The following is a 19270-nucleotide window of genomic DNA, read 5'->3' on the forward strand; positions in this document are numbered from 1 at the left end:
CTTCCAAATGACTTAATGACCCCTCACCATGTGTACAAAAAAAAATCACTACTTATTAAATCCTCTGTGATACCTGCTTTCCAGTTACTGCTTCAAAGCAACTTTTCCCAAAATTAAAAAAGAAAGAAAAAAAGCAATCTAAGTCCACCCAACATAGTTTATTTGAGGATGTTTACTTGTTTATTTTGCTTGATAGATGGAATGGTAAAATGGAGGTTGGAGACAACCTCAGAAATGTTTTAAGATGAAGATGGTTAAGAATGAATCTTCCAAGGGTAACATTCAAACATGATGCATCAGGAAGACAAAGCTGGTGATTTTTTAAATTTAGGCATGATAAATCTGGTCTCTAGGGTTCTGCTTGGAATCCTCTAACCAGATATATGATCAGTCAAATTCTAGAATTTTTCTCATTTATCTTAACTTTCTCTTTAACTTGCGTATGCTGTATGTTCTGTTATACTGTTATCCTGCTGCTACTCATGATCATTTCTCAGGATTCAAAGAGGCTTATGGCATTGTATTCAGACTTCTCCACTGCAGATAATTCCCCATCTTCAAACTATATATGGAATTTGGTCATTGGTTGCATTTTAACCCATTTTTATCTTCCATTGTTATTAGTTCACCCTCTAAAAAACAAATCACAATTTATAGCATTAAAAGGTAAATTTAGGGGCTTCCCTGGTTGCGCTGTGGTTGAGAGTCTGCCTGCCGATGCAGGGGACATGGGTTCGAGCCCTGGTCTGGGAAGATCCCGTGTGCCGCGGAGCAACTAAGCCCGTGCGCCACAACTACTGAGCCAGTGCGTCTGGAGCCCGTGCTCCGCAACAAGAGAGGCCACGATAGTGAGAGGCCCGTGCACCGCGATGAAGAGTGGCCCCCGCTTGCCGCAACTAGAGAAAGCCCACGCACAGAAACGAAGACCCAACACAGCCATAAATAAATAAATAAAATTTTTTTTAAAAAAGGTAAATTTAGCATCTTCTTTATTTCTCCCTGCTTTGGCAAGGTGTGGAGTGTTTGTAGACACATTGTATGACTCAGGATTTAAGATTCAGATCCTATTCCTGAGGTTCTGGAGCAATGCTAATGCTATTTTTCATTTTCTTGGAGGCTTGATATCACTGAGAGGGACATTGACAGTAAAACTCCTATAAGATGTAAGGGGAGGAGAACAGTAGTGGCTGAACCCTCACTCATCCCCAGTGTGAATCCCAGGAAAAAAAGGAGGCCTGACAGAAGCAGAGAATGGAGACAACCATTGGTTCAAGGTTTATCATGGAAATAAGACTTCACTGCAAAAGCCTTACTTTAAATCCTCTTCACTTAATCTCTACATCTTTTTTTCATATAGTCAACATATAAGTAAATAAAGATCCACAAAATAACCTAAGTTACTTTTTCCCCCAATAGCAAAACACACAATAATGGACGACTGAATCATTAGATGCTAACAAGCAATTTAAAAGCTCAGAACAGTCACCTTTGCAATCAGGTCCTTAAAAACAGAAATCATAACACAAATGATGATAGTTTAGTGCAAATCATTTTTACAGGCATTTAAGAATTATTTTTACTTCAAAATGTCATAATCTCTTGCTTGCATATACACGTTAGGAAAAAGAACTTTAAAGGAAACATCAAGCCAGATTCTCTTCCTTTTAAACTCTGCAGGAGCTCTCACTGGATGAAACCATTGATAATAAGATGGCTCTTAATTTTTTAAAGGATTCTCCTATTCCTATCATTTGATACAGCATTTTTTTTTTGGTTTTGTTCCAACACCAGCCAAATGCCAGGTCACACTGAAGAAAAATTAATAACTTCCTCAAAATAAAACCTGACTTCTATTTCCCAAAAATCTCAAATGCATTGAAATAGTTTCATATGAATTATGTGTGTCTCTCTACAATCTAGGTTTAATTTTCCTCCCATGCATTCCATTCTCTCCTGTACTTCCTCCACCTGAGCTGTCATTACTAATTGTCTATTTGCTTGTCTGCCAAACCCCTGTGTTTCCAAACACGCCAGACTATAAACTCCCCAAGGGCAAATACCTTAGAGATTTTTTTTACTGCTGTATTCCCTGCCTACCACAGAGCATAGCACATAACTGTCACTCAATTATTTTTTAAATTGTTAAATTTATGTTACCACATTATACTTTGCTAGTTTATTTCCCTCATAAGATTAACTTCCTGAGGACAATGTAGTTGTAATATACATCTTTATATCTCCATAGTCTGGTCCAGTGCCTGAGGCAGTGCAAAAAAAAAAAAAAAAAAAGTTAAAATATTTTTCAAGTCAATGGTAAATGCAGTGCAAATGTGAGGGTGCCTATACTTTTCCAGGGACCACTCTTTATTAACAGTTATGCCCCTTTTCTGAGTCATAAGTTAAAGCCAATAATTCTAAAACTTCCAGCCAAAATTATTTAATTCTCCTCAATAAAATGTTTTCATTTTTAACACTCTTCATTACCAAAACATTCTAATGTCTGGCCTTCAATCTATTTATTCTTAGTGGAAATGTACCAAAATTTTATAAATGGAAAGTTGTTCTTCAGTCTACTCAAGAACAACTGGACGCTTTTTCTTTTTCATTTATTTATTTATTTTTTCTTTCTTTGCGGTACACGGGCCTCTCACTGTTGTGGCCTCTCCCGTTGTGGAGCACAGGCTCCGGACGCGCAGGCTCAGCAGCCATGGCTCAAGGGCCTAGCCGCTCCGAGGCATGTGGGATCTTCCCGGACCGGGGCACGAACCCGTGTCACTTGTATCGGCAGGCGGACTCTCAACCACTGCGTCACCAGGGAAGCCCTGGATCCTTTTATTTTGACCCTTCTTGACCGTTCCCATGTCATGTCACCTGACGTACTTGACATTGTCTCCATGTTACCTGTGTACCATTACAAATGAGGTACACACAGCTTTTTAAAAAATTTCATAAATTAGTGTAACCGTCTATATGTATTATACTTTAGAGTTTCAAATTGCTTCCATAGCTCATTCTGCTCCTGAAGACTATTACTATTTTCGGTTGAATTGTGCTCCTCTCAAAAAAGATATATTTTAATTCTAACACCAAGTACCTCAGAATGTGATCTTTACAGAGGTGACCAAGTTAAAATGAGTTCATTAGAGTGCGCCCTACACCTATATGACTGGTGTCCTTATAAAAAAAGGAAATGTGGACACAGAGACAGGCACACAGGGAAAATGCCACGTGAAGATGAAGGCAGAGATCAAAGTGAGGTGTCTATAAGTCAAAGAGTGCCAGCAAATCATCAGAAGCTGGGGGAGAACATGGAACAGATTCTCTCTCAGAGCCTCAGAGGAAACCCAACCGGCTGACACCCTGGTCTCAGACATCTAGCCCTCAGAACTGTGAGACATTACATTTCTGTTGTCTAAGCCACCCAGATTTTGGTACTTTGTTACAGCAGCCCTAGCAAACTAATGCACTGGCTTATCAGAGCATGATGGTAAGAGGGTGTTTTTGGATGAGACTTACACTTAACTTGGTGGACATTGGACAAAACAGACTGCCCTCCATAATGCGGGTGGGCCTCATCCAATCAACTGAACGCCTGAATAGAACAAAAATGCAGGCTCGACCAAACAAGAGAGAATTCTCCAGGAGACTGCCTTCAGAATAAAACTGGAACATCAGCTCTCCTGGGTCTCCAGCCTACCAGCCTATGCTGCAGATTTTGGACTTGCCAGCCTTCATAATCATGCGAGCCAATTCCTTGTAATAAATCATTTTATATATATATATATATATATCCTATTGGTTTCATTTCTCTGGAGAACGCTGACTAATACACATATTAAACACTCAATGAATATTAGATCTCATAATAATGCTGAGCTGTGTTAAGAAGAGGAGAACTCATTGTACTGATGAGCATAACATCATCATCAAAGTTAAGTAAATTACCCAAGATCATATTGCTGTTAAGTCACAGAGCAATGATTCACACCAGGTCTGTCTGATTCCAAAGTACATGTTTCTTCCCCTATATATTGCTACTTCAGAGTTGACAATAAGGATACAGACAAAGTCAAATGTGAGACCATTTTCTAAGAGCATAGGATGGGTGAAATGAGGACTCAAGGGAAGGTCGAGACCAACCAATATGGGGGAAAAACTAGTTCAGTGGTTTTCAAACTATGGACCCCAACACCTAGTGTTCCCCTGAGATACTTCCTGGAGTTCACCAACTTTTGATTTGAAATGTCAATATTTTAAAGTATGTTTTACTATTCTAAAAATAAGAATGAAATCATCACACATTCCCAAAACTGTTATATGAAAATTTTAACACACTGGATCCATCCAAACATTATCCTGGACTTCAAGGCTAACTCATTTAGCATCCACTGTGCAGGAAAGCTTCCCCTGACATCTCTTTGAACCTATTTAAACATATTGCAATCTGTCATTGGTTATACCCACACTGCATAAGTGAGCATGTTCACTATAAACCAAGTGAACATGGTCTATAGTGAACATGCACCAAGACATGCATATATAGACTTGCACCAGGCTCAGTTAGCAGCCCATCATATCTCTGGCATACCTGCTTATACAAGGTTTCATTCCAGCATAACAGAGAGTTGTGCAATTCCCAGGGAATGATAACAAGAAGCATATGATATTATCTCGGTTTTACCATACTTTACCATGCTGACTCAACAATAAGGTAACATTGATTACAAGACTCATCACCAGTGTAATAATGGCCTTTCCAAAAAAAGCCCCTCTAAGTTAAATATACACAGTTAAAAAATTTTTTTTTCAGTATTATATACTTATTCACACAATTACACACCACTTCCTTCTTCAGTGTCATAATTAAAGTTTTCTTCTAAGCCTTCACATTCAGGTCAAAAACATACTTTTGAATTATTCTTGGCATTCACAGTTATGAATAGGGTTACAAGTGACAAGTTGCACTCACACCACCTTCACCTGTAGGACAGGCAGTATAATTTCAAAGTAAAGCACAGTGCTGAACTTGGGCAACTTCTACCTTAATTACAGTGCTTGGTATGCCAGACAAACTTCAGACTAAATAATTACTGTTCTTTCAAAACTAGATCACAGAATAATCCTTCTCAAGAAATTTCAAGCAAGAAACTAAATTTAAGTTAAAAGTCAACTTTGTGGGATACAACCAACGCAAATAATTCAACTGAACTTACAGGAAGATATACCTTCTATGAACTGCTAAGTTCCCATATTTCAAGTTATTCCTGGGCCTGACGGCTGACAGGTTTCTTTTGACATTATAAGAGTCATCTCAATTTCAGAAGCATAATGTGAAAAACGTAAGCATGTAGGACCAAGGAAGAGCACGTAAATGTTATATAGTCATTTCAGCCCTTATCTTGGAGCAGGAGGTTACCTATATCTTTATATTTATGGAGGACTTACTGTCTTTTCACTTTTATTTGCATATATTGCAGTTCCATAGAAGATTTCCTTTGGATTCTGGATTCACTGATAAAAATATTGCTTTTAAAAAATTGTAAAAACCACTGCACTAGGAAAATCCAAGATTTATACATACAAAGAGTCAAACATCAAGTTGAAGAACCATCTGTGAGGTGATTCTGCCTCTTCCTTCGTCCCCAAGAAATACAGTAAGAGTAAACATAAAGAAACAAATGACATGAGTGATGAACAACCAGGGACTGGTGATCAGAACAGGACACCAAAGAGGGTGGGTGGTGGTGAGACGAACACTAAAGTGACTGAACCTGGAACTCAGCGGAGGGGATTAAGTTGGTAAGGAAGGAAGAATGGATACAAAAACGCAACAGAAAGCCTAGCTGAGTAGGTTTGACAAAGTGGAAGAAGGCAGGAAGCTAGATTTAGAAAATGAAAAAGATGAAAGGAGTTGATTAGTACCTGGATGGAAAAAAGAAGGATAAGAAGTGCAGTCTGGGTCAAGTTTTGTGAAACTGAGCTGTGTTCATGTAACAATGGTTGGCTAACGGCATGCTTTTGGCTGATCACATCTCTCACTCTTCAACTGGACATTTAGAATTTTAAAGACCTCATTAATCTAAGACAAGACCCTTCCCTTCCCCTCCCCATCCTTCCCTCTTCACCTCTCTCCACCTCAAGTAGTTTGTCTTATAGATCCATGCAAAACACTGTAAGAGGGCATGCTCCTGGCATTTCCAAGAAGAACAGAGTCTAATGCCTTATTTAAATAATATTATTTATAATACATGTATCAAAAATAAATTTCAGAGACAAGAAATTAAGAAAACCTATATACAAAATTAAGTGAAATTATATAATTTACCAATTCCATTCTAGATTGTTGGATAGTGTGATACACTGGTTAAGAGTTCTAGAGATCAATGTAAGTTCATGTCTTGACTTCACAGTAATTAGCTGGGTGGCCTTGTATAAGCTCTTTAATCTTTCTAAACTACATATTTCTTACATGTAGACTCTATCTAAAATTATTTGAAGAATTCACTGAGATAATACATATAATCCCTGGTACATAGAAAGTGCTTAGTAGATGTTAGGAGATACCGGAGGCAAAACTGCAGATTTCAAGAACTATTTAAGAGGAAATTTTAAATTCTGTGGCAAGTTGAACGATATCTATATTTCTATTGTTAATTTGCTAAAAAAAAAAATGTGAACTTTCAGAATTTTCTTCCTTGGATCCTAAGATTAAAAAAGAAGAATGTTAGGATGCAACTAGAGATTATCATACTAAGTGAAGTAAGTCAGAAAGAGGACAAATACCATATGATATCACTTATACGTGGAATCTAAAATATGGCACAAATGAAACTATCTACAAAACAGAAACAGACTCATAGACATAGAGAACAGACTTGTGGTTGCCAAGGGAGAGGGATGCACTGAGAGTTTGGGGTTAGTAGATGCAAACTATTACATTTAGAATGGATAAACAACAAGGTCCTAATGTATAGCACAGGGAACTGTATTCAATATCCTGTGATAAGCCACGATGGAAAAGAATATAAAAAAAGAATGTATGTGTATAACTGAGTCACTTTGCTGTACAGCAGAGACTCGCACAGCATTGTAAATCAACTATACTGCAAAAAAAAAAATTTTTTTTAAAAAGAAGAATTTTAGGAAAGAGAAGTCTAGTGGAGCTGGGAGAAGATGGAATCACCTCCATATCCCACGTTTTATGATTATGTGGTAGAATCCTGGTTTTTGTCCTCAAATCTGCAGTTTTCCAATCTTTCATTAAGGTTGAAAAGCACTAGTTGGGCCATTTAAACCCACTTTCTTAAGATTAACTTAATGGCTTTTAGACTTTAGTATGCAAAAAGAATCACCTGAAATGTAACAAACAAACAAATAGGAAACAAAAAACCAAGATTATAGTTGCCCTCTCCCAGAGATTCTGGATTTAGTTGGTATGGAGTGGGACCTAGGAATCTGCATATTTAATGTAAGATATATTATAGATACACAGATCTATCTTAATATATTTTTTGAGCAGGTGACTGGCAATTTGAGAAGCACTTATCTGAAGCTATAGAAAATACTGATATTTATGAAGGGCTTCTAATTTTAAGAGCATAAGTTTTTACCTAAAGAATTTCTTGGGACTTCCCTGGTGGCAGAGTGGTTAAGAATCTGCCTCCCAGTGCAGGGGACACGGGTTCGAGCCCTGGTCTGGGAAGATCCCACATGCCGCAGAGCAACTAAGCCGGTGCGCCACAAGTACGGAGCCTGCGCTCTAGAGCCCGCGAGCCACAACTACTGAGCCTGTATGCCACAACTACTGAAGTCCGCACACCTGTGCTCCGCAACAAGAGAAGCCACCGCAGTGAGAAGCCTGCACACCGCAACGAAGAGTAGCCACTGCTCGCCGCAACTAGAGAAAGCCCACACTCAGCAACAAAGACCCAATGCAGCCAAAAGAAAAAAAAAGAATTTCTTAATCCTGTTTCTAGCTAGATTTCTTTCCCAACAGAATAACTAAACTTTGATCAAATTTTCATCGATAGGAGATTTGGCAACTCATTGTTTTTTAATAATAACATACATGTCTACTAACCCCAGAATCTAACTCTACTTTGCAGTAATAGTGGCTGGAGTGACAGACCGTGACTCAAGAAAGACAAGAGTTGTGTTGCTACCCTTGGCAGAAACAGAAACAATTGAATCAGCAAAACCTTGTATGAGAGTTCAGAAAGGCTGCCAAGTTACAAGTTAACACCTCAGTGGATCCAAAGACTGTGTTCAAGGGCTAAATACATTTCTAAATGTAATGATCTTATCTTTACATTTCATAGGAAGTATTTAAAAATTTTTAAATACATCAGACAATATTTGCTGTCAAGGAATTATACTGCTGACTTTAGAAAAGTTTATGTGAGATGACCTTTATTCAGTCATTTGGTAAATCAATAAAAAATTTAGGCCCCCTTCATTAAATGGAGTAAGGGAAAATCTATAGATATATATGATGGCCTTTGCTCCAAAGAGAAATAAAATTGTCTCATTAAAAATATCAATGTGAAAATTCTAGTAAAAGAATAATTAGAATGTATAATAGGTTTTGATATGTGGCCTAAGCCTTCAAACTGCTATATTCTGGAATATATCAGAGATTCAACATTTATACTGAATAAAGGCATGCATGCATGAATAAATGAATGAAAATCACATTAGTATTTCAAAAATTACTTTTACATTACTGAGTTCATTTTACAGTGGTTGTCTTTCTAGCTAATAAAATTGCATAAAACCTTAGCTCTGATGTTATTGGGATGGCTGAATTGGAGCTTTAATTTCATCAGTCTTATAAACTCTTAATACAGTGAATAAAATTTTGGATCTCAGCGTCATTATATATTTTATGCTCTTATTTTTGAAACTGATTTATGAAAATACCTATTGTTTAACTTCATGAATGATGTTAAGCCAAGTTTGCTCCATAATCAAATTAATCCATAGGGGATTTATTTGTGCACTTTTGTTCACAGTCCATATATCCAAGGTATACATTCATTTTTACGGATAGGAGAGATTAACTCTAATAGATCTCAGATGAAAAGCGACGGAAAAGAGGCTGATGTGTTTCAGAAGCCAACCCTATCTTTGATTGAAAGGGAGAAGTTCTTTCGGTAATAAATATTTCATCAGCTTATTTATTATTTTGAAAAATGTATTCAGAGGTCCAAGACTAAATTGAGTTTAAGGTCTTTTTTTTTTTTTTTAAGACTAGATTGTGGTATATACATTTAGGAAGAAATTCTGGAAATAATCATTGAAATCATCTGTTTTAAAATTAAACTGTCAGGCACCCAGAATACTCACATGATATTTGAAGAGAAAAAGTATTTCAGGTGGAAAACTCATCTTTAGCAAAGCATTGATCTTCTGAAGAAAAATAATAGTGTACTAACTTAACCTAGAACTTTCCTAGAAAGTCCTGTAACCCACACAAGAAAGCAAACAAAAAAACCAAATTTTCCTATTTTGTTATACTTTAGAATTCATGGATTTGGTAAAGCAACTAAAATTTTTATTCAAAATTGATATTTTATCTTCAGGAAAGTCAAATGGAAAGTTTTTAAAATTTCATATTTATAAGTAAATTTTTACATTTCCATCAAAAATTAAATTTTAGAAGTATAAACATAAACTGAATTAGTCAAGTTTTATTCATTCAACAAGTATATATATATATATATTTTTTTTTTCTTGAGGTACACGGGCCTCTCACTGTTGGGGCCTCTCCCATTGTGGAGCACAGGCTCCGGACGCGCAGGCTAAGCGGCCATGGCTCACGGGCCCAGCCGCTCCACGGCATGTGGGATCTTCCCGGACCGGGGCACGAACCCGTGTCCCCTGCATCGGCAGGCGGACTCTCAACCACTGCGCCACCAGGGAAGCCCCAACAAGTATATTTTAAAGGCCTACTATTCACCAGGGAGTCAGACAGGTGCTGGAACCAAAAGATGGATAAGATAGAGCCTATACCTTAAAGGACGCGTAAAAAAAATGTATACGCAAAAAAGAAGTAAAGAAGAGATGGTCAGTAGGTTCCTATAAGACAAAACTATTCTGAGAAGTTAATATCTAATCTAATGTTAAACTACTGTTCCCTCTTCTGAAAAGTCCACTTTGCATGTCTAAGTGTTTCACTTACTTTTAAAATTACTCAATTATTGAATACACTAATGTTAATTACAAATGAGCCCTGAAATTTTTTCTAGATCTTTATTTAAAACTAAGTAATTTTAAAGCTGTAAATTCTGAAGCTTATTGCAATAGAACTTTTTTTTAAATATTATATGAAATTCAATTTTCAGTGCCCATAAATAAAGTTTTATTGGAATGCAGCCATGCCCATTTGTTTGCATCCTGTCTATGGCTGCTTCCCTACAATGGCAGAGACTATGTGGCCCACAACATTGAAAATATTTACTACCTGGCCTTTTACAGAAAAAGTTTGCCGACCCCTGATGTAAAGGATAGCAATGGATTTGGGCTGAAAAAGTACAGCTTTCTTGTTGTTGTTCTATTTTCCAGAGTTCGTAGAGATATTTAAAATAAATAAAATGTGCAAAGAGAGCTTCCTATAAAGTTTGTCCAGTATGCTGCCTCTATGAGGATTGCTAATCCTGGCCAGCAGTGGCTTCATTTTCTTGTTGCTCCCATAGCCAATACTGGGCTCCAAGGTCTGGCCTAGAATCTCCTCGAAACACAGCTGTCAGCACCTCTAGGATTCTGCCTATTAAGCTTAATTTTCACATAATGGTCTGACTGGTAACAGATGAAACTCCTGTGTCCCTTTTTGAAGTTAAGAATTTCACTAGGTGTTGGGGTTGGGTGTGAAGTTGGGCAGAAGGTAGCTGCACCCATGTAGGCAATGCTAAGAAATTTCTGTGTGCTTTAACAGGTTCAAAGTTTTAACATAAAACAATGATATGTAATCTTTTCAAGAGTATGAGAATCTTCTTCTTTCAGATTAACAAAACCTAATAGTGGTATTAGGTATTAAATTAGAGTTTAAACTATATATTGAAACCACAGTGTTACCCATGGGCTTACACATTCTACATTATATATTTCTGTAACTTTGAAATACCTTTTTGCTAATGATCATACATTACCTTTTTCAGTTATATTTTTTTCAGATTGTATTCCAGAAAATCTTTTTTTCAATCACCGCAGACAATACTTAAAGCCCCAGTGAATTTTCATACGTCCTTCTTAAACGTCTATGATCGTAATAATCAGCTGTGTAAAAACTGCTGTTTAAATGTGTGAAGTTATGGTGGGATGGGGACCCTTCATATATCAGTTGGTGGGTTTGCAGGGGAGGGTGCTAAGTAGAATTTCTAAGGTAGAATTTAACTAGTGCTGTCCCTAGTATACCGCTGCTTTTTTTCTGACACACTCTCAGGTGACTCCATACCACAAAAAAGTTCAAAAAGTCAGCACTTTAAATTATTACCTAGATACCACCCTGGACTTTACTGAACAGTGTGAGGGATGTATTTACAATTCTGATTGTCACCTCTGACATCTAAATATCTCTCACCTAAAGCTCTAAATCACTTCAATGTGTTTTCAAATAATCATATTATCTGGCCTTGAGCCGTATGCATCATTCCCATTTTCATCTCAAAAAGAAGTTGAGAGTCTTCATAAGCCTCCACCTCCCCCCGCAAGATGCCTCCTCCAACTGAAACCTCTGCCCTCAGCAAGCGTCAACACCACCCACTGCTACCCATGTCAGCAAATCTAGACAGCATCCTTGATTCTTCTCTCTTCTTCACTTTCCACCTCTTATCAATTACCAAACCTGTTGATTTTACCTCCTAATGTCTTTCAAATCCATCTTTCTCTCTATCCCAACTGCTACTCTTTCATTTTATCAGTTTTTTGCAAAACTGCAACAGCTTTCAACTGGACACATTGCTCCCCTGCTACAAAGCCACGGCTTTTGACTTTCAGTATGATAAAGCCCAGACAAACTTCACCAAGCCCCTTACAATCTGGTCCTCGCTAGAGTTCCAGACCCAGCTCCCACAAATCTTTGTCACACATCTTATGCTCCAGTTACCGGGAACTTCTTTGACTCTTTTGAAGGTGCCATGCTCGCTTTTGCTGCCAGTGCTACACACAGTCTGCCACTTCTGTATTTAAATTTTTCCTAACCCAGCCCTACCCTTTTTGTCTGGATAGGTGCCAACTCAAGAGTCACTCCTGCAGCAAGCCTTCCTTAACCGGTCTAAGACTGGATTAGATGCCCAGGAAGAGTTACTATAAGCCCTTGAAAATCTGGATTTCAGAGAACTCATTCCATGAAGGCAGCACCAATTTCTTCCTTGTCCACATCAACCTTCAAAATGCCTCTCATAGAATACAAAAGGTGGTGAATTAATGAATTAAGGTATCCTCCAAGTTGTGCTGAATCATAGCCTACACAGCCAGTATTGCTCTGACTCAGTGCTCTGAAGCAACCTATGGGAGAATTCTCTGATTATATCAGAGTAAAGCCCAGTTGTCCAGTTTCAGAGCTAAGAATCTTAACCAAAAGGACTGAGCAGAAATCTTCAAATCACTTCTTGACCCCATAAGCAAGGAATTAGCAAGCAGGCCTTCCCGCAAGGCAAAGGCCTGGCTATAAAGGAAGATAAGAAATATTTCACGGAATAATTACTCTAAGTATTAGAAAATCTGTCCAGGGTCCTGCTCACTTTGACCTCTCTTTATCAGAATAATGCTGTATTAGAGGACTGTTGAATGTCAGCAAACTACAATATCCATAAATCTCCATGGATCACCATGGAATTATCATCATCACGAAGAAATATTTAGTAAACTGGTGCGTGCAGGAGTCTTGAAATGGTCTGAATACTAAACAAGTCATAGAAGGCCCTGACATCAGGGCTTTACAATTTGAAAGAGTCATTGATGTCGAAAGATAGTAATAAGCTGACAGAGCTGCACAAAGAATAGCAAACTTGACAAGTCTTGCGACTTGGATACAGCTGTGAAAGCAGATCATTCAGAGCTCTGGGAGAATATATTCGTTCTCTACATCAAGCAATCTAAGTGAATTTTTACAGGTTTCTTGCAAAAAGAAGCCTAAACTCTTAGGTTCAATAGCAAAGCCACTTTGTAATGCTAATTTTACTTTCAAACAACCATGAGGTAAAATCTCAGGAGCTGAAGAGAAGCACCTGAAATAGTAACGTTAACATATTTATAAAGTAAGCCTTCAGTCAGGGTTCCCAAACAACCAGACCTCTATCATAATCTGTTTTCTCCTCTTGACATCATTGCATCACAGAGATTTTGCTCCAGGGAAGAGCCCTACACAGATGCGTCAGGAATCACTGGAATCAAAATTGCCAAAATTGCTGCTGAGTCAGAGGTGGTTTTAAAGTTTTGATAAACAACATACAGCTGCACGCTAAACGGTTAACACCCTTCCCTGATGGTTTTGCAATCCTATGCTTATATTGTAGCTCTATCACTGAAATTACAGGTTCCTGTGAAGCGACACTGATAATAATAATACATTTTATACTGGGGATCATTTAAGGGCCTTTTAAACAAGTTTTAACATTTATGCACTGAATATTATCACACTAACTCCTACTTCTTACCATGAAACACAAATGGAAAACTGAAAAACCATGATTTCCCTAGTGTATCAGTTGGCTCTAGAGGATATTTTGACTGTCACATCAAACATAAAGTATTAATGAACTAGTTAAGGCAGCTGATTCCACTTCTCTCTTTAGCAAGGGATGGAATATTACAGTTACACTGTATGGTATGTGTTATAAGTATATAAGAATCTTCCCAGAGAGTTGAGTAATAATTTGAACCAGCATATAAAAACGATTGGAATACACTTCATAACCAAGGAGGAATTTTTTAAACTTGCAAAATGAACTAAAAGAAACTTAATATATACACATATATTTTATATAATAAAATATAATTACAATTTTAGTAATACCATGCAGAGGAGGTACTTTTAGAACTGAGAGTTAAATCAATCAAACTTGACACAGATCCCAAGTTGCAAATCTGAACTGTATCATAAAAATCATGATTAGCAGAAGACAGATGGGTAGAAAGGAATTTTAGGGGACTGGTGTAGGGAGTCAATATTTGTCAGTGTTCAGGCAACACTGTTCCAGGGGAGGCCCCTGTCCCAAAAGTGGCCTCCTCCAATTCCTACAAGAGACAAAGCCAAGAGAATGTATGGGAACCCTGGGCTGTCCTCACTGGATGGCATTTGCCCACTGACTGACTAAGTGAACTCATGCTATTGAGGGACCCTTGGCAGCTGTACATATCAATACGAATTGTGCAACTCATATTGGCATTTTGTTTTATGCATCTATTTCTTTTGATTTGGATAGTCTAAGCCTTGTCTGAGAGACGAACCTGAGATACAATATGTGTATTGATCAGGATAGGAACAGGCCCTTGTTTGAGTGGCCATCTGGTCTCCCTTGGCAACATTTCTATAAATACCCCCAACAAACTGCAAAACTACTTATGGCTCTGCCATAATTTTAGTTTCCCTCACACCTTGCAAAAAGTAAATAAAATGTAAATATAAAGTCATTGTGATGGATTTTTTTTACATATACTGTAATTTATATAACCAAATTAGTGTGGTCCTCTTCAAAATTGTCATCTTTATGGGTCTTTCATTACATACTTGCTGTAATCATCTTCTGTTGCTCAAAGCGCTTTCGTTAAAGTTTGCAATACACTTTTGGAATGATAATACCTAAACTTAAGTAGCACTTGGCTGTTAACAAAGCAAATTATGATGAAAAATCTTTATACCTTTTTGAGCTACAATCAAGTCATTTAAAAGCAAGTCTAAGTGATTGGTCTGTGTAATATAACTTTTAATCCAAAGCAAGCTACGACTATAAAATAATGGCTAAAGAAGGTAATGAAGCTACTTATGAGAATAAATTTATATACTGTTTTAAAGTTAATTGCATTAGAAGAATCCAAAAATATTCTGATCAAAGGCAGAATTTCACTGGTAGCTACTTTGATCCACCACATCCATCCTGATGTAGAAATTCTAGTGTATTTATTTAAAAATCTCTCATTACTTCATATTTAATGATTACAAAAGTAACTTAAATTATCTTATTATTAAGCTGAGACTTACAATATTCGACTCTTTGCTGAATTTCCACTTTAGAGCCTAACCTTGTTTACTTTTTGGTCTTACTTGAGACTTACCTGTAGAATTTATTGGGGGCCCCTATATCCAGTCTTAGTAAGAAACCTGTGGCATTGTACACATGGATTCTGTGGGGCTCTGACAATTCCTCAAGTATAGATCTAGACTTCTGGTATGAAAACCATGACCAAAATTCAAGCTGTGTCATCTGACACATGGTTTGGTACACAATCTAACATCTAAAGAGAATATGGGAAATTCAGGGCATGAGAGAAGACAGAGAACAAACTGAATAACCACCTTTAAAAGTTAGAAAATGTAAACTTGACAAATTGCTCAAAAATGAAAAACATAATCTCTCTTGGTAAACATTTGTAAATCAATTGCACTGGTATATAAATTATAAATTCTATGCAAATATATCACCTCTAGTTTAAAAACATCTTTGTATTTCATAAAAGCTTTAAGTTAATGTAACTTGGTCTCCATGATACACACTATTTGAATTTTTGTGGTGAAATTCTCTTTTAGGTTATGTTTATAATATTGACATTATTATTATTTTATGCATTATGACACCTCAGATATCTTTCAAATTTCATACTTGATGTGAAATTCATGCAAAATTAAGAAAGTACTTAGGGTTTCCCTGGTGGCACAGTGGTTGAGAGTCCGCCTGCCGATGCAGGGGACGTCCAGGAAAATCCCACATGCCGCAGAGCGGCTGGGCCAGTGAGCCATGGCCGCTGAGCCTGCGCGCCCGGAGCCTGTGCTCCGCAATGGGAGAGGCCACAACAGTGAGAGGTTCGCGTACCGCAAAAAAAAAAAAAGTACTTAAATTTTTCCTAAACATTATTAGTTTTCCCAGTAACAAAATCTAGACAATAAAAGATATTTAATATAATCTATAAACCAGACCAAACAGCTTTACTCTTTTATGACTCTGAAACTGAACGGATCATACTCAGAAAGTTAAATTCTGAGGCATTTAACAACATATGATACAAGCATATAACTTTTTTCCTGTATATCTGGTAATGCCATGTTGGACGAGATTTTTCCTAAATTAAATTCTCATCTAGGCCCATTCATTGCACATACAGATGGATGGTCATAAAATTATATTCAACAAAGATGAACTGAATATTTTATATAGACAAGGTATGTGGTATCATAAAGAATGTAAAAATATGGTAATTAATGATAATAACAGTGGCAGCTAACATTTATTAAGCTAACGACTCTACATGCATTTTCTCAACAGATTAACCCCTAAGACATCGGTCCTACTAGTGTCCAAGTTTTAAAGGTCAAGTCACACAAACAGAGATGTTAAGGGACTTGCCTCAGGTCACAGAGCTACTAAGTAGCAGATCCAGGATCTGAATCAAAGCAATCTGAATCCAAGGCCTAAAACCCTGGACCACTAAGCAGGACTACTGTCTAATCCGAAGACAGAAAATACGTTTCTTACCTTTTCAGAATTACAACCCAGAAGGAAGTTTATAATCACTGGTACTTTCGGTGAATGTCAGTTCCTATAAATAGTAGGAACTTAACTTTTAAAAATATACCTATTCTTAGAGCAACTTATTATAAAGTAGTTTGAAGAGCAGGACTGAGTATGCTCTTCACAAATTTAGTAGCCATTATAATATTTATTTTTTAACAAATCCACCAGAGAGCATTTTTAAAACTATACCAAAATGTATAAGGTGATCTGTTTTAAAAAAAGAAAAAAATACTTTGATAGACCAACAATGGTATAATTTAAATCAACAATGAGCTAATTTAAAGTTCCTTAGTATTACACTTAGACGTAGCCATGGGATATGTATTCTTCTGAAAACTGCATTTTTTAAAAAACTGCATTTTTAGACAGAATGGCATTTAGGTTCCTCCAAGTGCTCTAGTAGAAAGGCTACAATTTATGCCAATTACCATTCTGATTTTGTAAATAACAGGAAAACAGAGCAACAGACAATCCCATTCATATAGATGCAGTAACAAAAGGTACTGAAAACACCCACCCAAGAGGCAATTCCAAACAGTAAAGTCCTTCTCTCCCATCCACAGGGAGGAGCTCTCCTTCTACGGCCTATGCCCTCCTTAGCACCTGAGTTCCAGGTTTGCTGCACATTCAGAGAATAAAACATTTTAGAAAAATGTGAAAGCCAAGCTCCTTTCTCCCACACACATATGAGCATATTTATAATGTATTTGGCTTTTCTGATACCTAAGTATGCTGATTCATTAGATAATTATGAATTAAGTAATATCCCATGAGAGAGCTGAACCTATTCATTCATTCATACAAGTATAACAGAAATAAAGTAGATACAGTATCCAAAGAACACTTCAAATATGAAATGCTACATCCAACTACACTTTGCCTAAGACTCTGAACTTAGACTCAATTTTTTTAAATCTCATTAGATGAAGTTCACAAGCTTTTATGGCTCATCACATGTAAAGTAGGATAAGAGTACAATTTATTAAAAGTCAGTTGGTTTAACTTCAGTACCTATTCCCATGGTTTCACATTTCCATGGTAATTCTGACCCCTCTTTTAAAATGTAGAGCTTGTAGAATTGGCTTTTTTAAAAACAGATATTTCGAAGGATTTGCTTTCATTCTTAAAAGAAAGAATAATGGAATTGTGGCAAATACTTGTTAGATATACTCAGTATCATAACAATAAAAACTTTAAGCACATATTACCCACTTTATATTTCTCCCCTATAAACGTTCAAAATTCAGTCAACAAGTGTTTTCTGAGCACCTACTACATGCAGGCACGGCACTTGTAGTACATGAGCCAAGAAGACTTCTAAGTTTCCAAGGCATGAAGGAGGGAAAAACAGGGGCCAAACGTAAGTATTTGTTATTAACAAGTTTGTAATTCACAAGTTTCTTAGAAAAATCTAAGAAGACAATTGCACAGTAGCACATTTGGGTCTTGAGAGTGATCTTCAGCTGCAAGTAGTTAAAACTTCAGGGTTAAGCTAAGGCTCTTTATTCACACAATCGGCTTCAGTTTACTCTTTTATCTCTTCCTAATGTTTTCTATCTTATTCCACAAAATCCTCGTCCTCCTCCATAGCAATGAATGACAGCGCATCTTTTTAAAAAACTATTCCACTTTCCCCAAAACCCAGCCCATACACGCGTCCTCCTCTTTCCTGGGCACGTGTGCTTCCAAAGCTCAGCTGGACACCCTCTCACCTGAAAAAAAGTTGGGAGAAGACGCTGGCCTTTTCCAGAGGCGACCTCTGCATGGTCTCTGGGAGCACCGGGGTCCCTGCCGGGGCAGGCCGGGCACGAGCTCCTAATGCCAAATGCCCTACTCTTCTCAGAGACTGCCGCTCACCCCTTTTTCTCTGACCTGCTGTGATGTCATTTGCTTCCAACTCCCCCCACCCACCCCTACCCCACACACCTCCCCTCTCCTTTCGCTCCTTCCCCCGCCTCCACTGCCCAGGTTAAAAGCTGGACGCTGCCTGGTCCGGCCCCAAATTTGCTCTAGCGGCTTTCTCCACCCCGTCCGCGCCCAGCGTCCGCGCCCAGCGTCCGCGCCGCGCCCGCTCCTTCGTTCTCGCCTCCTTCCCTCCCTCGCTGCTCCGCGCCACCCTTTCCCGGTTCTGACTCCCAGCCTTCCCTCCCTCGCGCGCGCTCCTTCCAGGTCCGCGTCCCTACCTACCGTCCGGCCCCAGCCCAGCCCGCAGGCGGGGGACCGTCGCGGCCGCTCTCCAGGTCCAGTCTCCGACCCTCGAAGACAGAAGGAGCCACCAGCGGAAGCAGCGCCAGTCAGTCCGCCGGGAGCCTCCTGGACCCTCCTGCGCGCCAGGCTCCGCGAGACCCAGGGCACGCCGCGGCCAACTTCCCCGAGCCTTCTTCCTCCTCCCTTTTTCCGAGATCCTAGCCGGGTTCGTGTTACGTTTGCACGGTGCCTTTTGAAAGGGGAACGAAAAGATGTCTCTTCCTGTATCAAACTGCAGCCTCGGAGAGCTGCAAAGTTCCGCGGCAGCGTCTGATGTGTTCGCCTTAGCGCTTCCC

General features: G+C 38.2%; 1 protein-coding gene across 1 annotated transcript in view; it reads right to left on the reverse strand.

The window, feature by feature from the left end:
• Nucleotides 1-18617, reverse strand: part of CFTR (CF transmembrane conductance regulator) — a 211267-nt gene extending 192650 nt beyond the window's left edge. The window contains exon 1 of the mRNA XM_032644014.1: nucleotides 18440-18617. Coding sequence (XP_032499905.1) covers nucleotides 18440-18492 — 53 coding nt within the window. The 5' untranslated portion in view covers nucleotides 18493-18617. The remainder of the gene's footprint in view (nucleotides 1-18439) is intronic.
• Between the last annotated feature and the right edge of the window lie 653 nt (nucleotides 18618-19270).

The sequence above is a fragment of the Phocoena sinus genome, chromosome 9 (assembly GCF_008692025.1).
Source record: "Phocoena sinus isolate mPhoSin1 chromosome 9, mPhoSin1.pri, whole genome shotgun sequence".
NCBI lineage: Eukaryota > Metazoa > Chordata > Mammalia > Artiodactyla > Phocoenidae > Phocoena > Phocoena sinus.